This window comes from Scyliorhinus torazame, chromosome 3 (genome assembly GCF_047496885.1).
Source record: "Scyliorhinus torazame isolate Kashiwa2021f chromosome 3, sScyTor2.1, whole genome shotgun sequence".
Lineage (NCBI taxonomy): Eukaryota > Metazoa > Chordata > Chondrichthyes > Carcharhiniformes > Scyliorhinidae > Scyliorhinus > Scyliorhinus torazame.
The window spans coordinates 132248728-132266324 of NC_092709.1; the positions used below are offsets into that span (position 1 = coordinate 132248728).

The 17597-nt window shown below is 47.3% G+C and overlaps 1 protein-coding gene across 5 annotated transcripts in view; it reads left to right on the forward strand.

Moving 5' to 3' along the window:
• Positions 1–3702: 3702 nt before the first annotated feature.
• bmp2k (BMP2 inducible kinase) overlaps positions 3703–17597 on the forward strand; it is a 192648-nt gene continuing 178753 nt past the window's right edge. For 3 of the 5 annotated variants that reach the window (XM_072496221.1, XM_072496223.1, XM_072496225.1), the window contains exon 1: positions 3703–4245. In XM_072496221.1, coding sequence (XP_072352322.1) covers positions 4077–4245 — 169 coding nt within the window. In that variant the 5' untranslated portion in view covers positions 3703–4076. Of the gene's footprint in view, positions 4246–4615; positions 4634–17597 lie in introns of all 5 variants that reach the window. The other 2 variants (XM_072496227.1, XM_072496222.1) reach the window with 2 other exon arrangements.

A 17597-nucleotide genomic window follows, 5' to 3' on the forward strand; every position in this document is an offset into this window, starting at 1 on the left:
ACCTACCCCTCACAAATCCGTGCTGACTATCCCTAATCAAGCAGTGTCTTTCCAGATGCTCAGAAATCCTATCCTTCAGTACCCTTTCCATTACTTTGCCTACCACCGAAGTAAGACTAACTGGCCTGTAATTCCCAGGGTTATCCCTAGTTCCTTTTTTGAACAGGGGCACGACATTCGCCACTCTCCAATCCCCTGGTACCACCCCTGTTGACAGTGAGGACGAAAAGATAATTGCCAACGGCTCTGCAATTTCATCTCTTGCTTCCCATAGAATCCTTGGATATATCCCGTCAGGCCCGGGGGACTTGTCTATCCTCAAGTTTTTCAAAATGCCCAACACATCTTCCTTCCTAACAAGTATTTCCTCGAGCTTACCAATCTGTTTCACACTGTCCTCTCCAACAATATCGCCCCTCTCATTTGTAAATACAGAAGAAAAGTACTCATTCAAGACCTCTCCTATCTCTTCAGACTCAATACACAATCTCCCGCTACCGTCCTTGATCGGACCTACCCTCGCTCTAGTCATTCTCATATTTCTCACATATGTGTAAAAGGCCTTGGGGTTTTCCTTGATCCTACCCGCCAAAGATTGTTCATGCCCTCTCTTAGCTCTCCTAATCCCTTTCTTCAGTTCCCTCCTGGCTATCTTGTATCCCTCCAATGCCCTGTCTGAACCTTGTTTCCTCAGCCTTACATAAGTCACCTTTTTCCTCTTAACAAGACATTCAACCTCTCTTGTCAACCATGGTTCCCTCACTCGACCATCTCTTCCCTGCCTGACAGGGACATACATATCAAGGACACGTAGCACCTGTTCCTTGAACAAGTTCCACATTTCACTTGTGTCCTTCCCTGCCAGCCTATGTTCCCAACTTATGCACTTCAATTCTTGTCTGACAACATCGTATTTACCCTTCCCCCAATTGTAAACCTTGCCCTGTTGCACGTACCTATCCCTCTCCATTACTAAAGTGAAAGTCACAGAATTGTGGTCACTATCTCCAAAATGCTCCCCCACTAACAAATCTATCACTTGTCCTGGCTCATTACCCAGTACTAAATCCAATATTGCCCCTCCTCTGGTTGGACAATCTACATACTGTGTTAGAAAAGCTTCCTGGACACACTGCACAAACACCACCCCATCCAAACTATTTGATCTAAAGAGTTTCCACTCAATATTTGGGAAGTTAAAGTCGCCCATGACTACTACCCTATGACTTCTGCACCTTTCCAAAATCTGTTTCCCAATCTGTTCCTCCACATCTCTGCTACTATTGGGGGGCCTATAGAAAACTCCTAACAAGGTGACTGCTCCTTTCCTATTTCTGACTTCAACCCATACTACCTCAATAGGGTGATACTCCTCAAACTGCCTTTCTGCAGCTGTTATACTATCTCTAATTAATAATGCCACCCCCCCACCTCTTTTACCACCCTCCCTAATCTTATTGAAACATCTATAACCAGGGACCTCCAACAACCATTTCTGCCCCTCTTCTATCCAAGTTTCCGTGATGGCCACCACATCGTAGTCCCAAGTACCGATCCATGCCTTAAGTTCACCCACCTTATTCCTGATGCTTCTTGCGTTGAAGTATACACACTTCAACCCATCTCCATGCCTGCAAATACTCTCCTTTGTCAGTGTTCCCTTCCCCACTGCCTCATTACAAGCTTTGGCGTCCTGAATATCGGCTACCTTAGTTGCTGGACTACAAATCCGGTTCCCATTCCCCTGCCAAATTAGTTTAAACCCTCCCGAAGAGTACTAGCAAACCTCCCTCCCAGGATATTGGTGCCCCTCTGGTTCAGGTGCAACCTCATGGGGGCTAACTTCCGGCACTAAGATCTCACCAACACGGCCGTCGAAAAACACCCTTCCAATCGCGCCCAGAAATGTCACTTGGAATTGGTTGCATTAAATCGGGCCATATGACTCTGTTAATCTGTAAATTCACTTGTTGTCTGGAAAATAAAGCAGTTTACAATTCACATCTGCCTTGTCCTACAAGCTATTTCTGTCCACCTTTGAAAAGATTGGAAAAGTGCATGTAAAGATGTACAAAACACACTTTGTGAAAGTTTTCTGTCAAAGTAAAGGTGAAGCTGAAGGCGCTTGCTATTATTTATGTTATTCATGTGTAACTTCAGGGGAGGAGCAGATGCACAGTTAAACATGAATATTCAAACTTTTCTATGTTATACCGCTCCATTGTTAGCTTTGCAATAATGGCACTTCACGGTCTGTCTCACCATGGACATGAATTGAATGGTGTGAGGTTGTTGTATTTGCGGAGTTGATACAAACCAACTCGTCACCTAAAGTTAAGTCTCATATATAAGTGTTTTTAAAAAACAGAAGAAGTGATAAATACTGACAATATCTCTATAACAAATGTGGAGTCAAACAAGGCCAGATGCTGTTAGATATCTCAAAACCTGGCCCATGATATCTGCTTCCGATGACATGTGTCCTAAATTTATTTGTTGTACAATTAGATATTGGGCAATAAAGGACATTTTTCTCAAGGCAAGGGGGTTAGATCACTTATTGGCAGTGACCAGCACCACTGCGAACCAAAACATATCTAAGGCAGCTTCAAAACATGATTCATTTGACCCACAAGATTAATTTGTGACTTTCAAATTGGAATTGGATAATTATCTGGATAGGAAAAAACGTGCAGGGATACAGGAAAAAAAGGCAGGGAGTAGGACTAGCTGAATTGCACTTGCAGAAAACTGCACATAAACACTGCTAAAACGAGCTGAATGGCTTCCCAATTAATGCTGCCAACAGTCTATGATCAGAATGTTCCCCACCACATTTCAGGCAAAAGTGTGTAAAAAAATAAAAGTAGATCTTTTTGGCATATAATTTACCTCTTAGAAATTGCCAGGTATAACAATAAAAAAACAGGTGCAAAATTGAAAACATAAACTACTTTACTCCACCTCATCCAGGAAGGTCTCAATTTTCCATCCTGTTACAAATAGAATAAAAACGTCACCGCAGAATTTGGAAAACAAGAGTTGGAAATGTGATAGATATATATCTGCGTGAATGTTCTTCTGACTGGCATCAAGGTATTCATCACAGCTAAAGCATGAACGGCATCCAAAATAAATGGGATGTGCACCTGAAACTCACATTTTAAAGCCACTAGGCTGGAACGCACTTCTTCAAAGTTTCAATGGGTTCTGAAGAAAAGTATTTCGGTTATTCTAAGTCGTGGCAGGTTTAAATTACAGCTTTTAGAAAAAGTTATGCTGGGCGAGAAGCGTCCAGTACAACACCCACCCACCCAACATGTTTCCAAAAGGATTACCTCGTGTGCTTAGGAAGGTTTGTTTGGTCCGAATGAACTTTTGCAAAAGTTTTGTTTTCGTTTCACAAACTTGCCCTTTCAGACTGTTAGCTTGAACCCCCGACGGGAGTTAGGGGGGGGGGGGGGGTGAACATACCCAACCTTCAGCACTCTTCCGCGTCACGACCAACTTGACGGTCTTGACGGCGGAAAAAGCGCGGGCGCGTTGGCTTGAATGACAGCAGGTCGAACCAATCGGCATCGAGGAAGCTGGCACCAGTGGGCGGTGTGACAGGGGCCTGGCCAACCGGCGGTGAGTGTGGGCGGGAGCTGGCCGCCTGGGTTGATTGTGGGGTCAGAGTATGCTGGGTAAACAGAAGAACGGTCCGGGCGAGGCGCGCGCGCACGCACGCTCTCTTTCGCGCGAGCAGCTCCCCGGCCTATCCCAGTGGCAGCTTCAGCAGGATGGAACTTGGAAGCGGAATTTAGAATCGTTTGAAGTGCCCGCTAGAACGGGATGCTGTTAGGTTGTTAGTTACCGTCAGGCAAGAGGGCGCTCGACCTCGGCTCCGAGACCACGTCTCCTGCGCAGCCGCTGAGCGGCCGGGCGGGCGGCGTCTCCGCGGCCGATTGTAGTCGAGTAACCCCCTCCCCGTCTCTGCTTGTCCGGAGGGGGAGGCGGAGGAGGGAGACGACGAAGACCGGCTGCTTGTTGCGCTTCGCTCCAGTCTGCAAGTTGCTTCTCCGTTCGGTGCGACAATGAAGAAATTCACCCGCATCTCGAAGCCCGAGGGAGCGGGTTATGTCGGTGCTGGAGGAGGAGGCGGCGGCGGCGGCGGCTCCTCGATGGGGAGCACCAGCAACTACCTGGGCAGAGTGTTCAGCGTGGGCCGTTACCAGGTGACGGTGGAGGAGCTGCTCGCCGAAGGTGTGTGGGGGCACTTGGCTGGGTGGGAGGGGAGGGACACTGATGCGATGCAGCGAAATCTGCCCCCAGCCCAGACCATCTCTCACTTCACAACCCCGACCGGACCCGCAAACATTTTCCCCTTCAGATTTTACTCCATTCGATTTTATTTTCGACAGTCTTAATTTCCGAAATCCCGTTTTTAAAGGTCAGACAGCAGCAACCCCCTCTTTGTTAAATAGACAGGATTTGGGATAGGGTGGTGGTGCTGTCATGTGTGAACTTGGTCTAGATACTTTAAAACTGACTTCGCTTCCCCCTTTTCATTACCCGTTTGCCCCGTGCTCTGTGTCGAGTTTTATTTTAATGTTGTCTTCTTTTGATCCCTTAGCCAGCGGTGTGTTTTAATGTAAGTGTGACAAATTTCAGTTTTCTTTCTCCTCTCTGCAGTCCTGCACGTTCAAATCAAACCTAGCAAGTACATCTGAAAAATGTGTGTGTGTGTGTGTGCAGCATGTTAGTCAGTGTACTTTTTTACTGTACAATAACATACGGATATACAATGCTGTAAAGCAGATGAAAGTGCTTCGACAGTATGTGTTTTTCTGCGCAGTATACTATTGGGTCTGAAGCGTGTTAAATTTGCTTGCATTACCGGATCTCTTCTCCCCCCCCCCCCCCGTTGGTGATTAAGGGCAACAATTATCTGACAAGTGGAAGTTGACAGTGTTTGTGGTGGCACGATTCTGGCAAAGGATATATATTTGCAAGAAATATCGTTGCAAAACTAATTTGTTACAGTATTTCGCAACTCACTTTGCACAGTACATACAGTGACCACTGGAATATGGCACATGTAACATTGTATCTCAGTCAAAGCTAAGTGCAAGGAAGCTATTGATCACGCGTTATACAGAATAGAGTTTATTTGAACACGAGTAGGAAGTGTGTTTATTATACATAAACCTGTTTTTATGTAATCCAACAAATAGTCTTCTCGTGCTACACAAACTTGTGTTTTAAATTAAAATGATTCCTGAACATTGTGTGGTGTTTAGCTCTGTAGTTAATAACCAGGCTACAACACAACCTTGTTATATTTGATCCAGGGCTTCCAATCTAATTTTTCTGGTGCAAAGTTTGCCTAATTCTATATTGATAACATTGCTCACCTTTGTCTTTTACTGCTGCTGAAACACTGTGTGTCGTTGTTATCTCCAGAGTTGCTTATTGCAATGGTTCCCATCATCTATGCGGCACAGTGGTTAGCACTGTTGCTTTACAGCGCCAGGGTCCCTGGTTCGATTCCCGGCTTTGGGCACTGCGCATTTTCTGTGTGGGTTTCCTCTGGGTACTCCGGTCTCTTTCCACAAGTCTGAAATTTGGGTAATTTGGACATTCTGAATTCTCCCTCCGTGTACCCGAACAGGCGCCGGAATGTGGCAACTAGGGGCTTTTCACAGTAACTTCATTGTAGTGTTGATGTAAGCCTACTTGTGACAATAATAAAGATTATTATTATCTTCCATAACTTGCAGCATGTCCCAAAAACCTGCTGCGCATTCAAACCTTGTTATCTGTATCTTAGTCAAGATCGAATCGTTTTAATAATAAGAACAATAATCTTTACTGTCACAAGTAGGCTTACATTAACACTGTGAAAAGCCCCTAGTCACCACATTCCAGCACCTGTTCGGGTACAGTGAGGGAGAATTTAGAATGTCCAAATTACCCGAGCGAGTACCCAATTCCTTTTCTAATTAAGGGGCAATTTAGCGTGGCCAATCCACATACCTTGCACATCTTTGGGTTGTGGGGCTGAGACCCGCGCAGGCATGGGGAGAATGCAAGTCAAGATCGAATCATAGTTGACAACTAAACCTTCCCGAACAAATGTATGTTGTATCTATTTCGTTCAGTCGATCAAATTAAGTTCTCATCCATGTTTAATTCCCTCGGCTCCTATTAAGGCTCACCTTTTTTCACTAAGATTATGGTTATCTGACCAATCTTTCCTTCGTTAGTAATAGTATCTGTTGTGAGCTGTCGTGGGTTGTTTTTCCAGTGTTTGAGATATTTAAGTTATTGATATACACTTATCAGAAGTTTCTCCTTTCTAATGTCAACTTTATTTTTCAAAATTATCCAATTTATTGTTTATAAACTTTATACTCCCTTTGACTAATGCAGAACTTTAGCAGACAAATAGCAGTTGATGTTATTGTAAGTTATAACAATATCTGGGGTTTTTGTGAAAGGGGAAGAGAAAAAAAGTCTCCAGTTTCACTTTTTGTTTCATAAGCCCAGAAGAAGCTGCAATCTTTTCTTTATATTTTGTAACTGTTTGAGTTGTTGTTACGTGTAGCTCTTGTTTAGTTTCTTCCCCCATAATATTTCTTAGGTTTGGTTCTTTTCCTTTCTACTTCCAGATTTCTAATTGTGCTTTACTTCTGTTGCTCTTCATAAACTGGAGCCACCCTCAGTTTTCTAATTTCTGCCCAATTATGTGTGTCTAAAAATATTAATGCCAACACATTGCATTAAAAAACTCTGGGTTTCTTAGAGTCACACAACCTGATTATGGGAGGAGATTTTAACACCGTTATTGATCCGGAATTGGACCGGTCAAAATCCAGGACAGGGAGGAGGCCAGCCGTGGCAAAGGAATTGGTGGGGTTTATGGAACAGATATGGGGGAGTAGACCCATGGAGGTTTGCACGGCCAAGGACGAAGGAGTTTTCCTTTTCTCACATGTCCACAAGGTATACTTTCACATTGACTTTTGTTCTGAGCAGGGCGCTAATACCGGCGGTGGTGGATACTGAGTACTCGGCAATCGCAGTGTCGGATATTGCCCCACATTAGGTGGATCTACGGGTTAGTGTGGAAGAGAGGGCAACGCCCGCTATGGAGACTGGATGTGGGGTTGCTAACGGACAAAGCGATCTGTGGGTGGGTTAACAAGTCCACCCAGAAGTACTTGAAAACAAATGATACGGGGGAGGTCTCTGCAGCGACGGTTTGGGAAGCTTTGAAGGCAGTGGTCAGAGGGGAGTTAGTGGAGGAGATTTTCCAGGTGGACAGGAGATACTTGGAGGCCACGGACGCGGGGCTACTGAGGGAGTGGCAGAGGTTACAGGCGGAGTTTGGGCTGTTGACTACAGGGAAAGTGATGGAACAGTTGAGGAAGGCAAGGAGGGTGGTTTATGAGTACGGGGAAAAGGCAAGCAGAATGTTAGCGCACCAGCTCATGAAAAGGAAGGCGGCCAGGGAGATAGGGAAAGTAAAGACTAGAGGCGGGAGTACTGTCCTGGACCCAGTGGGGGAGAATGAGGTGTTTAAAGACTTTTTAAAAATAAATATTTTTTATTCTCCTTTTTCACATTTTCTCCCAAATTTACACCCACCAACAATAATCAGTTACAAATGTGTCAATCCCCATATCAATAACAACGATCCCATCCTCCCACCAAACCCCAAACATTAGCCCGCATGTTCACACAAACAAATGACAAAAAGGAATTAGGGATCACCCATAGTTGCCATTAACACATAGCAGCCCCCCTCCACCCGCCCCAACTAATGTTCGATGTTATCCAGTTCTTGAAAGTGCATAATGAATAATGCCCATGAATTGTAGAACCCCTCCATCCTTTCCCTCAGTTCAAACTTAACCGTCTCAAGAGTCAAGAATTCCAACAGGTCCCCACGCCAGGGCACAGGGTGGAGAGGTTGCTCTCCAATCTATCAGGATCCGCCTTCGGGCAATCAACGAGGTGAAGGCTACAACATCTGCCGCCGCACCCGTTTCCAACCCTGGCTGGTCTGACACTCTGAATATGGCCTCCCGGGGTCCCGGGTCCTGTTTCACATGCACCACTTTAGAAATTACCCTAAAAACCTCCTTCCAGAAATCCTCTTGCTTTGGACAGGACCAAAACATATGAACGTGATTAGCCCCCCCCCCCCACCCCCCCCCCCCGCGCGCGCGCGCGCAACGTTCACACACAACTTCTACTCCTTCAAAGAATCGGCTCATCCTCACCCTCGTGAGGTGTGCTCTGTATACCACCTTTAGCTGTATCAGACCCAACGTCGCACACAAGGTGGAGGCATTAACTCCGGAGCACCTCACACCAGAACCCCTCTCCCAACTCTTCCTCCCACTTTGCTTTGATCCCTTCCAGTGGTGCCTTCTCCTCTTCCAAAATAGCTCCGTAAACCGCCGACACTACCCCCTTCTCCAGTCCCCCTGTCGTCAGCACCTCCTCCAGCAATGTGGAGCCGGCTCCACCCGGAAGCTCTGTATCTCCTTTCTGGCAAAATCTCGAGCCTGCATGGATCTAAACATTTATCTAAACATTTTCCCCTGCTCCAGGCATACTTCGCCTCCAGCTCCTTCAATCTGCAAATCGACCCCTAAGAAACAAATCATTTAGTGTCTTAATCCCCGTCTCCTCTCATTTCTGAAAATTTCCACCCCACTTAACTGGCTCAAATCTGTGGTTCCCCTGAATCGGCATTTCCCTTGACCCTGCCCCCAACCCGAAGTGTTGGCGAAACTGCCTCCAAATTCTCAATGCAGCTATTATTACCGGACTCCGAGTAATTCCCCGGGGCCATTGGGAGCGGCGCTATTTCTAGTGCTTACAATCCCGACCCCCTGCACAAACACGCCTCCATTCTGACCTACTGGGAATCAACCCCTCTGACCCAGCTCCGCACCTTCTCCACATTGGCAGCCCAGTAGTAATACATCCGGTCCGGAATACCCAAACCCCCTGCCTGCCTTCTCTCTGTAGCAGCACCGTTCCAACATTGGCCACCTTCCCATCCCACATGAACAAAGTAATCCTTCCCTCAATCTCTCTGAAATAAGCCTCTGGCAGGAAAATCGGCAGGCATTGAAAAATATACAGAAATCGCGGCAACACGTTCGTTTTAACCGCCTGTACCCGACCCACCAGTGACAGAGGGAGACCATCACATCTTGCCAGATCAGCTTTCACTCTCCCCACCAAACTAGAAATGTTGTACCTGCGGAGCCCCCCACTCCTGGGCAACCTGCACCCCCAGGTACCTAAAGTGATTCCCTACCCTATGGAATGGCAGCCCCCCCACCCCTGCCCCCACCCCGGCCGAGACACCACAAAATACTCACTCTTTTCTAGATTTAGTTTGTGCCCCGAGAAAGACCCAAATACACGAAGCAGCTCCAATATTCCCCCTAGCGACACAGTGTTCCGACACGTATAACAGCAAGTCATCGGCATATAAGGACACCCTATGCTCTATTTCCCCCCCCCCCCCCCCCCCCCATAGTATTCCTTTCCATACCCCCGAACATCTTAATGCGATGGCCAACGGCTCAATCGCGAGTGCAAACAGCAGGGGGGGGGGGACAGGATATGTCTGCCTAGTCCCACGGTGGAGAGGAAAGTATCTCGAGCTGATGTTGTTTGTGCGGCTCCTTATGTAGTAGCTTTACTCAGTTCACAAATCTTGCTCTAATCCCAAACCGCTCCAGAACTGCCATCAAGTACCCCCATTCTACCCGGTCAAACACCTTCTCAGCGCCCAATGCCACAACACCTCTGTTTCCTTCCCCTCTGCCGGTACCATAACCACGTTCAATGCCCCTCTAATGTTTGAAAAGAGCTGCCTCCCTCTCATGAACCCCGTCTGATCTTCACCTATCACCTTCGGGAGGCACTCCTCCAGCCTACCCGCCTTCGCCAATACTTTTGCATCCACATTCAGAAGTGATATGGGCCTATACGACCCACACTCCGTCGGATCCTTATCTTTTTTTAGCAACAGGGAAATTGATGCCTGCCCCAAAGTTTGTGGCAACACCCCATTCCCCATCGCCTTCTCAAACATCCCCACCATCAGGGGTGCCAGCTTATCCTTGAATTTTTAACAATATTCCACCGGAAACCCATCCGGCCCTGCCACCTTGCCCGACTGCATCCTCCCAATCGCATCCTTTATCTTCTGCTCCACTATTGCTCCTTCTAATGTAGCCCTGACCCCTCCCCTAACCTCAGGTACTCCAACCCATCTAGAAATTCCTGCATCTCCCGGTTTCCCCCAGGTGGCTCTGACCTGTAGAACCTCTCATAAAATTCCTCAAAGAACTTGTTAATCAGATCCGGAGCCACCACCAACTTTCCTGCCCTATCCCTCACCTGAACAATTTCCCTTACTGCTGTCTCCCTCCGGAGCTGACACGCCTACATACTTCAACCCGCCTTCTTACATCCACCCGCCTTATCTCCATGTTCGTAAACTGCACCCCTTGCTCGTCTCAGTTGGTGCACCGCCTTCCTGGTAGATAGTCGGTCAAAGCTCGCCTGTAGTTTCTTCTTTTCCAACTTCGCTAGGTCCCCATCTTCTGCATAACTCCTATCTACCTCCGACATCTCATCTATTACCCTCTGCCGCTCCAACCTCTCCTCTTTGTCCACCCTGGCCTTAAACAAAATCACCTCACCTTTAGAGTCTCCCAGACAACTGCCTTCGACACCTCACCTGTACAGTTGAAACCTACATATTCCTCAATTACCGTTTCAATTTTGTCACAGAACCCTTGGTTACCCCAAAAGTCACACATCGAATTTCCACCCCGGCCTCTGCGCTACCCCCTTCTCCAGTACCATATCCACCCAAAGCGGAGCATGATCTGACATTGCAATTGCTGAGTATTCCGATCCCTTAACCCCAGCCAGCAAAGCCTTCCCCACCACGAAAAGGTCGATCTGCGAGTATACCTTATGGACTGCTGAGAAAAACGAACACTCCCGTTCCCTCGGGTGCAGAAACCTCCAAGGGTCCACCCCTCCCATTTCCACCATTAGCTCAGCCAACGCCTTCGCCCCCCCTGATGGGACCAGCGAGCACGGCCATGACCTGTCCAACCTTGGCTCCTGCACCAAGTTCCAGTCCCTCCCCCCCCCCCACTATCAGTTTGTGTGTGTCCAAGTCGGGGTTGGCCCCAAACACCTTATTTGCGAATCCCACATTGTCCCAATTGGGACCATATACACTTAATAGCGCCACTAACCTCTCCTCCAGCGCCCCTGTCACAATCACATATCTACCCCCCTGATCTACCACCACCGTCTCCATTTGGAAGCGTACTCTTTTGCTGACCATTACCGCTACCCCTCGAGCCCTTCCGTCAAATCCATAGTGAAACACCTGACTAACCCAGCCCCTTTTAAGTCTCACCTGGTCCTTTCACCCTCAAGTGAGTCTCCTGCAGCATTGCTACGTCGGCTTTCAAACTTTTAAGATGCGCAAGCACTCTTGACCAGACCTCCTGACCCCCTCACGTTCCATGTGACTATCCTAACTGGGGGTCTCTAACCCCCCCACACTTTTCTTATCCACCATCATCATACCACCGGGCCCTGCCCCATGAGCCTGACCTGCCCCTATCCATTATTAACATCAAACCCTTTCTCTTTCCCCCACCGTCCCAAACCCCCCCCCCCCCTCTCCCCTACATTTCCTCTCGCAAAAACATCTCCCATCATCAATCTCCCCCTCGCTCTCCTCGTAGACCCATCGAAATCTGCTAACCAGGCTCCAATGTTTTATAGTAAATTATATGAGTTTGAACCCCCGGCTGGGGTGGAAGGGTTGAGGCAGTTTTTGGATTAGTTGTGGTGTCCGAGGGGAAATGAGGATCTGGTGGAAGGGCTGGGGGCCCCAATTGAGATTGAGGAAATAATCGAGGGGCTGGAGGGCAAGGCCTGAAGGTTTGGGTTTGGTGAGGGCTTTATGGACTGGGTGCGGTTGCTCTATCAGGCACCAGTAGCGAGTGTGCGTACGAACCGGCTGAGGTCGGGGTATTTCAAAGTACACCGAGGGACGAGGCAAGGGTGCCCCCTCTCCCCGTTACTGTTTGCTCTGGCCATAGAGCCATTGGCCATGGCGTTAAGACCTTCTTGGAACTGGAAAGGGCTGGTTCTGTGGTGGGTGGGGGGGGGGGGGGGGGGGGGGGGCTGCAGGGGGTTGGAGCACCGGGTCATGCTTTACGCAGATGACCTGCTCTTGTACATTTTAGACCCGTTGGAGGGGATGGGGGAAGTAATGCGAATCCTGGGGGAATTTGGCAATTTTTCAGGGTATAAACTGAACATGGGGAAAAGTGAGATGTCCGCAATCCAGGCAAGAGGACAGGAGAAGAGACTGGGAGAGCTGCCGCTTAGAATGGTAGGAAAGAGCTTTTGGTATCTGGTAATGCAGGTGGCCCGGGAATGGGAGGCACTGCACAAGTTAAACCTATCCCGGCTGGTAGAACAAAAATGAAAGGGGACTTTAAGAGATGGGACATGCTCCCGCTATCACTGGCGGGGAAAGTGCAGACTGTGAAAATGACGGTCCTCCCCAGATTTCTGTTTGTCTTTCAGTGCCTCTCCATGTTCACCCCAAAGGTCTTTTTCAAGCGGGTGAATAAGATTATTTCGGGCTTTGTGTGGGCGGGTAAAACCCGCGAGTGAAGAAAGTGTTGCTGGAGTGCAGTCGGGGGGAGGGTGGGTTGGCGCTGCCGAACATCTGCAGTTATTACTGGGCGGCTAATATCGCCATGATTAGGAAGTGGGTAGTGGGAAAGGGGGGGGGGGCGAGTAGGGTGGTCGGTGTGGGAGTGGATGGAGGTGGCGTCATGCAAAGACGCAAGTTTGGGAGCACTGATAACGGCACCCCTTCCATTCTCGCCGGCCCGATACTCCATAAGTCCGGTGGTGGTGGCGGCTCTGGGAATCTGGGGGCAATGGAGGAGATATAAGAGAGTGGAGGGAGCATCAGTTTGGACCCCGATTTATAATAATCATCGGTTTGTACCAGGTAGGCTGGATGGTGGGTTCCAGAGATTGCATAGGGCAGGAATTAGAAGGATGGGGGATCTATTTATAGACGGGAGCTTCCCCAGCTTGAAAGCTTTGAAGGATAGATTTGAACTGCCAGCAGGGAATGCGTTCAGGTATTTGCAAGGTGCGAGACTTCCTGAGAAAGCAGGTTCCGACCGTTCCGCTGCTGCCGCCACGGGGGATACAGGATAGAGTAGTCTCCAGTGCCTGGGTGGGAGAGGGGAAGATATTGGATATTTACCAGGAGCTCTCCGAGGTGGAGGAAACTCCGGTGGAGGAGCTGAAGGGCAAGTGGGAGGACGAGCCAGGAGGAGAGATAGAGGCGAGTCTGTGGGCAGATGCCTTAAGCAGGGTTAATACATCCTCATCATGTGCCAGGCTTCGCCTGATACAATTTAAGGTAGTCCACCGGGCACACATGACCGTGGATAGGATGAGCAAGTTTTTTGGGGTTGTGGACAGGTGTGCGGGAAGCCCAGCAAATCATGTCCTCATGTTTTCGGCATGCCCGAAGATTAGAGGGTTTTGGCAGGGTTTTGCTAAGGCAATGTCCACTGTACTAAAAACACGGGTGGTGCCGAGTCCAGAGGTGGCGATCTTTGGAGTGTCGGAAGAGCCGGGAATTCAGGGGGCGAAAGAGGCCGACGTCTTGGCCTTTGCGTCCCTGGTAGCCCGGAGACGGACCTTGTTAATGTGAAGGGACTCGATGCCCCCGAGTGTAGAGACCTGGGTTAGTGACGTGGCTGGGTTTCTCAGTCTCGAGAAGATAAAATTCGCCTTCAGAGGGTCAATGGTTGGGTTCACCTGGAGGTGGCAGCCGTTCGTTGACTTTCTCGGGGAAAATTAAAATGTCAGCAGATGCTGTATTCCAAGGGTGAGGAGAGGGCCGGATTGTTGTTTTATGGTTGCGGTGTGTGAAGATTGGAATGGGCGTTGAAATGTTTATTATACCATGTTTATGTTATTATTATTCTTATAAAAACTTTCAAATACCTTAATAAAATATTTTAAAAAAACACAACTCTGGGTTTGACTGAAAGGTATGTTTTTGATATTTCATTGTGAATTTTATGAGAATTGAGGAATTATCAATCGTATGTTCCCAGGAATAAAAGAGCAGCGAGAACTTGGTTAAACCTTAACGTATTTTGGTCATGCTGCTGGAGTAATGCTTGGATTTATGCAAGCATTTAATTTGTAAGAGACAACTTTTTATACAGCATCATTACAACCCAAGGACGTATCTTACTATATAAAAAATATAGTCAACAAAATGCTTTCAAAATATGGTCACTGGGGTGGAATTGTTTGCTAGGGTGAGAAACATAACAGGCAGAGTATGATATTGGCACAGGAGGATTCGCTTTGGCATCCCAATGGGATAAGGGAACACCATTAATTGTGCGAGAGGAAGGAAGCAAGCTGGCATTGCTGCCTGGAAGCAGCAGTAAGCTTGTTAAGCAAATTTTCAAACCCGTTAATTGTATTGTACATTTACCTGGAATATTATGCACACTTTAGGTCCCTTTATTTGAGGGATGCTGTAGTGACTTTCGAGGCAGTTTAGAGGAGGTTTACTAGGTTGATTCCTGAGATGAAGGGTTTGTCAGAAGAGAGATTGGACAGTTTAGGCCTATACTCTCTAGAGTTTAGAAGAATGAGGGATGTCAAATTGGGGAATACAAGTTGAGAAAAGGAATGGATAAAGTAGACGTGGAATGGATGCTTCCTCTTGTGGGGCATTCTAGAATGAGAGATCATTGCCTTAGGATAAGAGGTAACAAATAGTTGTGGAGCAACTACTTCTCCTAAGAGGTTGTGAATCTGTGGAATTTGCTACCCCAGAGTGGATGCTGGAACAGTGAGTAAATTTAAGGAGGAGTTAGACAGATTTTTAATTAGTAATGGATTGAAGGATTATGAAGAATGGACAGGATGGTGGAGTTGGGGCCATGATGGGATCAGTCATGATCAAATGGTGGAGCAGACTTGATGTGCCAAATGGCCTAAATCAGCTCTATCTTACATGCACTCACCTGAATTTTATGATGTCTTGCAATCTGATGGGAAGGGAACAAGGAATCTGTACTTCAGAAACCTGTCTGTTAAAAGCTAATACTTTACACCCAGCACCTCTGACTTTGGTTTGAAAGTTGATCTGAGTTCCAACACCAAGGAGAGAGAGAGAAACAAAAGTTTGGAGAAAAGTCAGGGATGAGGGCTGAGCCTTTAAGGGGAAGCTCTGATCTGAGGGGTTAGAGTGGTATCAACACATCACTGGTTACCAGACAGTAAATGGTATGTGCCCTCAACATAGGAATCACTTTCACCCGCTAGCACTGGAGGAAATTAGCACAGAATGATAACTTCATGGTGCAGAACTGCCATTGCAGGCCCTACAGCAGCAGCAGGAGTTACAGGAGCACAATGTCAGGCAGAGGAGAGGCAGCTAAGAGGGTAGTGACATGACTGAGTCTTCTGGACCCAACTACATCTGGCAGTGCCAGAAAAGGCTCGCGCCTCTCTAGGGGGGCATTCACAGAGCTGTGCACCATGGTTCAGGGCAATCTGTGTCATGGATTTGGTGACTCATCTCCCTCTGCCCTCCAAAGGCTTGATGATGGAATTTCTGTAGTACTGTTGTGTGCTACAGAGCATGGTGACAACTATTCTGTGCATTGAATCTTTTGGTGACTTGGAGGGTTTTGTTATCAAACACTCGCTCCCAAAGTTTGTTGAAGGTTAAACTGAGGTAGCTGATCTGGTGTTGGTCTTTGTCAATGGTGGTCGTTTGAAAGAGTGGACTGCTGAGGTATGGGAAATGCTCAACATGTTCTAGAGTGTCTCCTTGAACGTATATGGGTGGTGGGAAATTTGGCTATCAATTTTGTTTTGTCAACATTTATGGACCGGTTGAGTTCCTGTATGCAGAATTGAAGGAATCGAGCGTGGCTTCCGAAATTGGAGCAGAGTGGGCAATTACACAGCAATCATCCGCAGACTGATCATTTAAATCTATGGCGGTCAGTTTAAATTTGGCAGAGACGGGTTAGATTTTTCCGTGTACACGGTGTTTAATGCTGACACCAGAGAGCAGTTGATCTTTGACGAGGTGACTAGCCACTGTTCGATCAGTAGATTGTAAATAGTATGTAGGCTATCGCACTGCCTTGCTGCAGTTTAGTAAGAAGTCTTACACCAGGTTAACAGATTTGTTTCAAATCACAAGCTTTCGGAGCACAGCTCCTTCCTCGGGTGAATGGAAGCTGTGCTCCGTAAGCGAGTGATTCGAAACAAACCTGTTGGACTTTAACCTGGTGTTGTAAGACTTCTTACTGTGCTCACCCCAGTCCAACGGCAGTATCTCCATATCATTTCCACAGTTCAGCATGGATGTTTTTTCAGATCTTCTACTCGCGAGTTGTAGTCATATCATCATGGAACAATTGCAGGATCAAGTTTTTTGGACATCCAAATCTTTGGAGCACAATCCACATAGCCTCAACAATGCTTTGGTCAGATGACTGGTTCCTGGTGTTGTTCTCGACATTGGCTTTATATTTATTTGGCAACATAGATCATGCCAGTGTTTCCTCTGGGAAGCCTATGCCACACTTTGTCTCTGGGAGGCTTTTCTTAGCCACAGGAAGTTGGGAGAATCAATGTCAGGATTTTTTTGAGTATGCGGAATCTTAATTTTTTCCCCCCCCCCAGTGGTTTTTCTCGTTAGGTTGCAGCCACCCCAGCTTCCTCCCGGTGAATTTTTTTCCCCTTTTGGGATGGCAGTGAGGATTTCTTCAAGATCTGAATAAAAGTTTTCCTTAACGTCTTTATCGGAGTATAGGTTTGGGGCATAAACATTGATGATGGTGGCATATTGGTGATTAAGTGTCTTGGGTTTTTTATTTATACAATTAAGGAATTCTGTCGGTGCAAAACCAACACTGGACAAGAGGGCCGTTGTCAGTATTGCATGCTTTTCCAGCTTTAGGTGTTCTCCTTCAGCTGCTCCTCCCCAGGAAGGTGGGTCTCACTGAAGGCAGCAATGTTAATTTGAAATTTTGATAGCTCGTGATACTATTGTATCGCTACTTTGTGCTAAATTATATAGGTTTAGAACAGATATAACAGCTCTCAACTGACATCAGTTCTCAACTGACATTAAGGGTTGGTTTAACACAGTGGGCTAAACAGCTGGCTTGTAATGCAGAACAAGACCAGCAGCCCGGGTTCAATTCCCGTACTGGTCTCCCCAAACAGGCGCTGGAATGTGGCGACTAGGGGTTTTTCACAGTAACTTCATTGACGCCTACTTGTGACAATAAGTGATTATTATTATTATTATTACATCAATGAAGTGCTTTGGGGCAGCAGCAGAATTGTATTCCACCACAGCCTGTAAACTCCAGCATGTCCCACAGCATTACCATCAAGCCAGCGGACCAAACCATGTCGATGAGCCATATAGGAGAGCATGACAGGAAGAACATCAG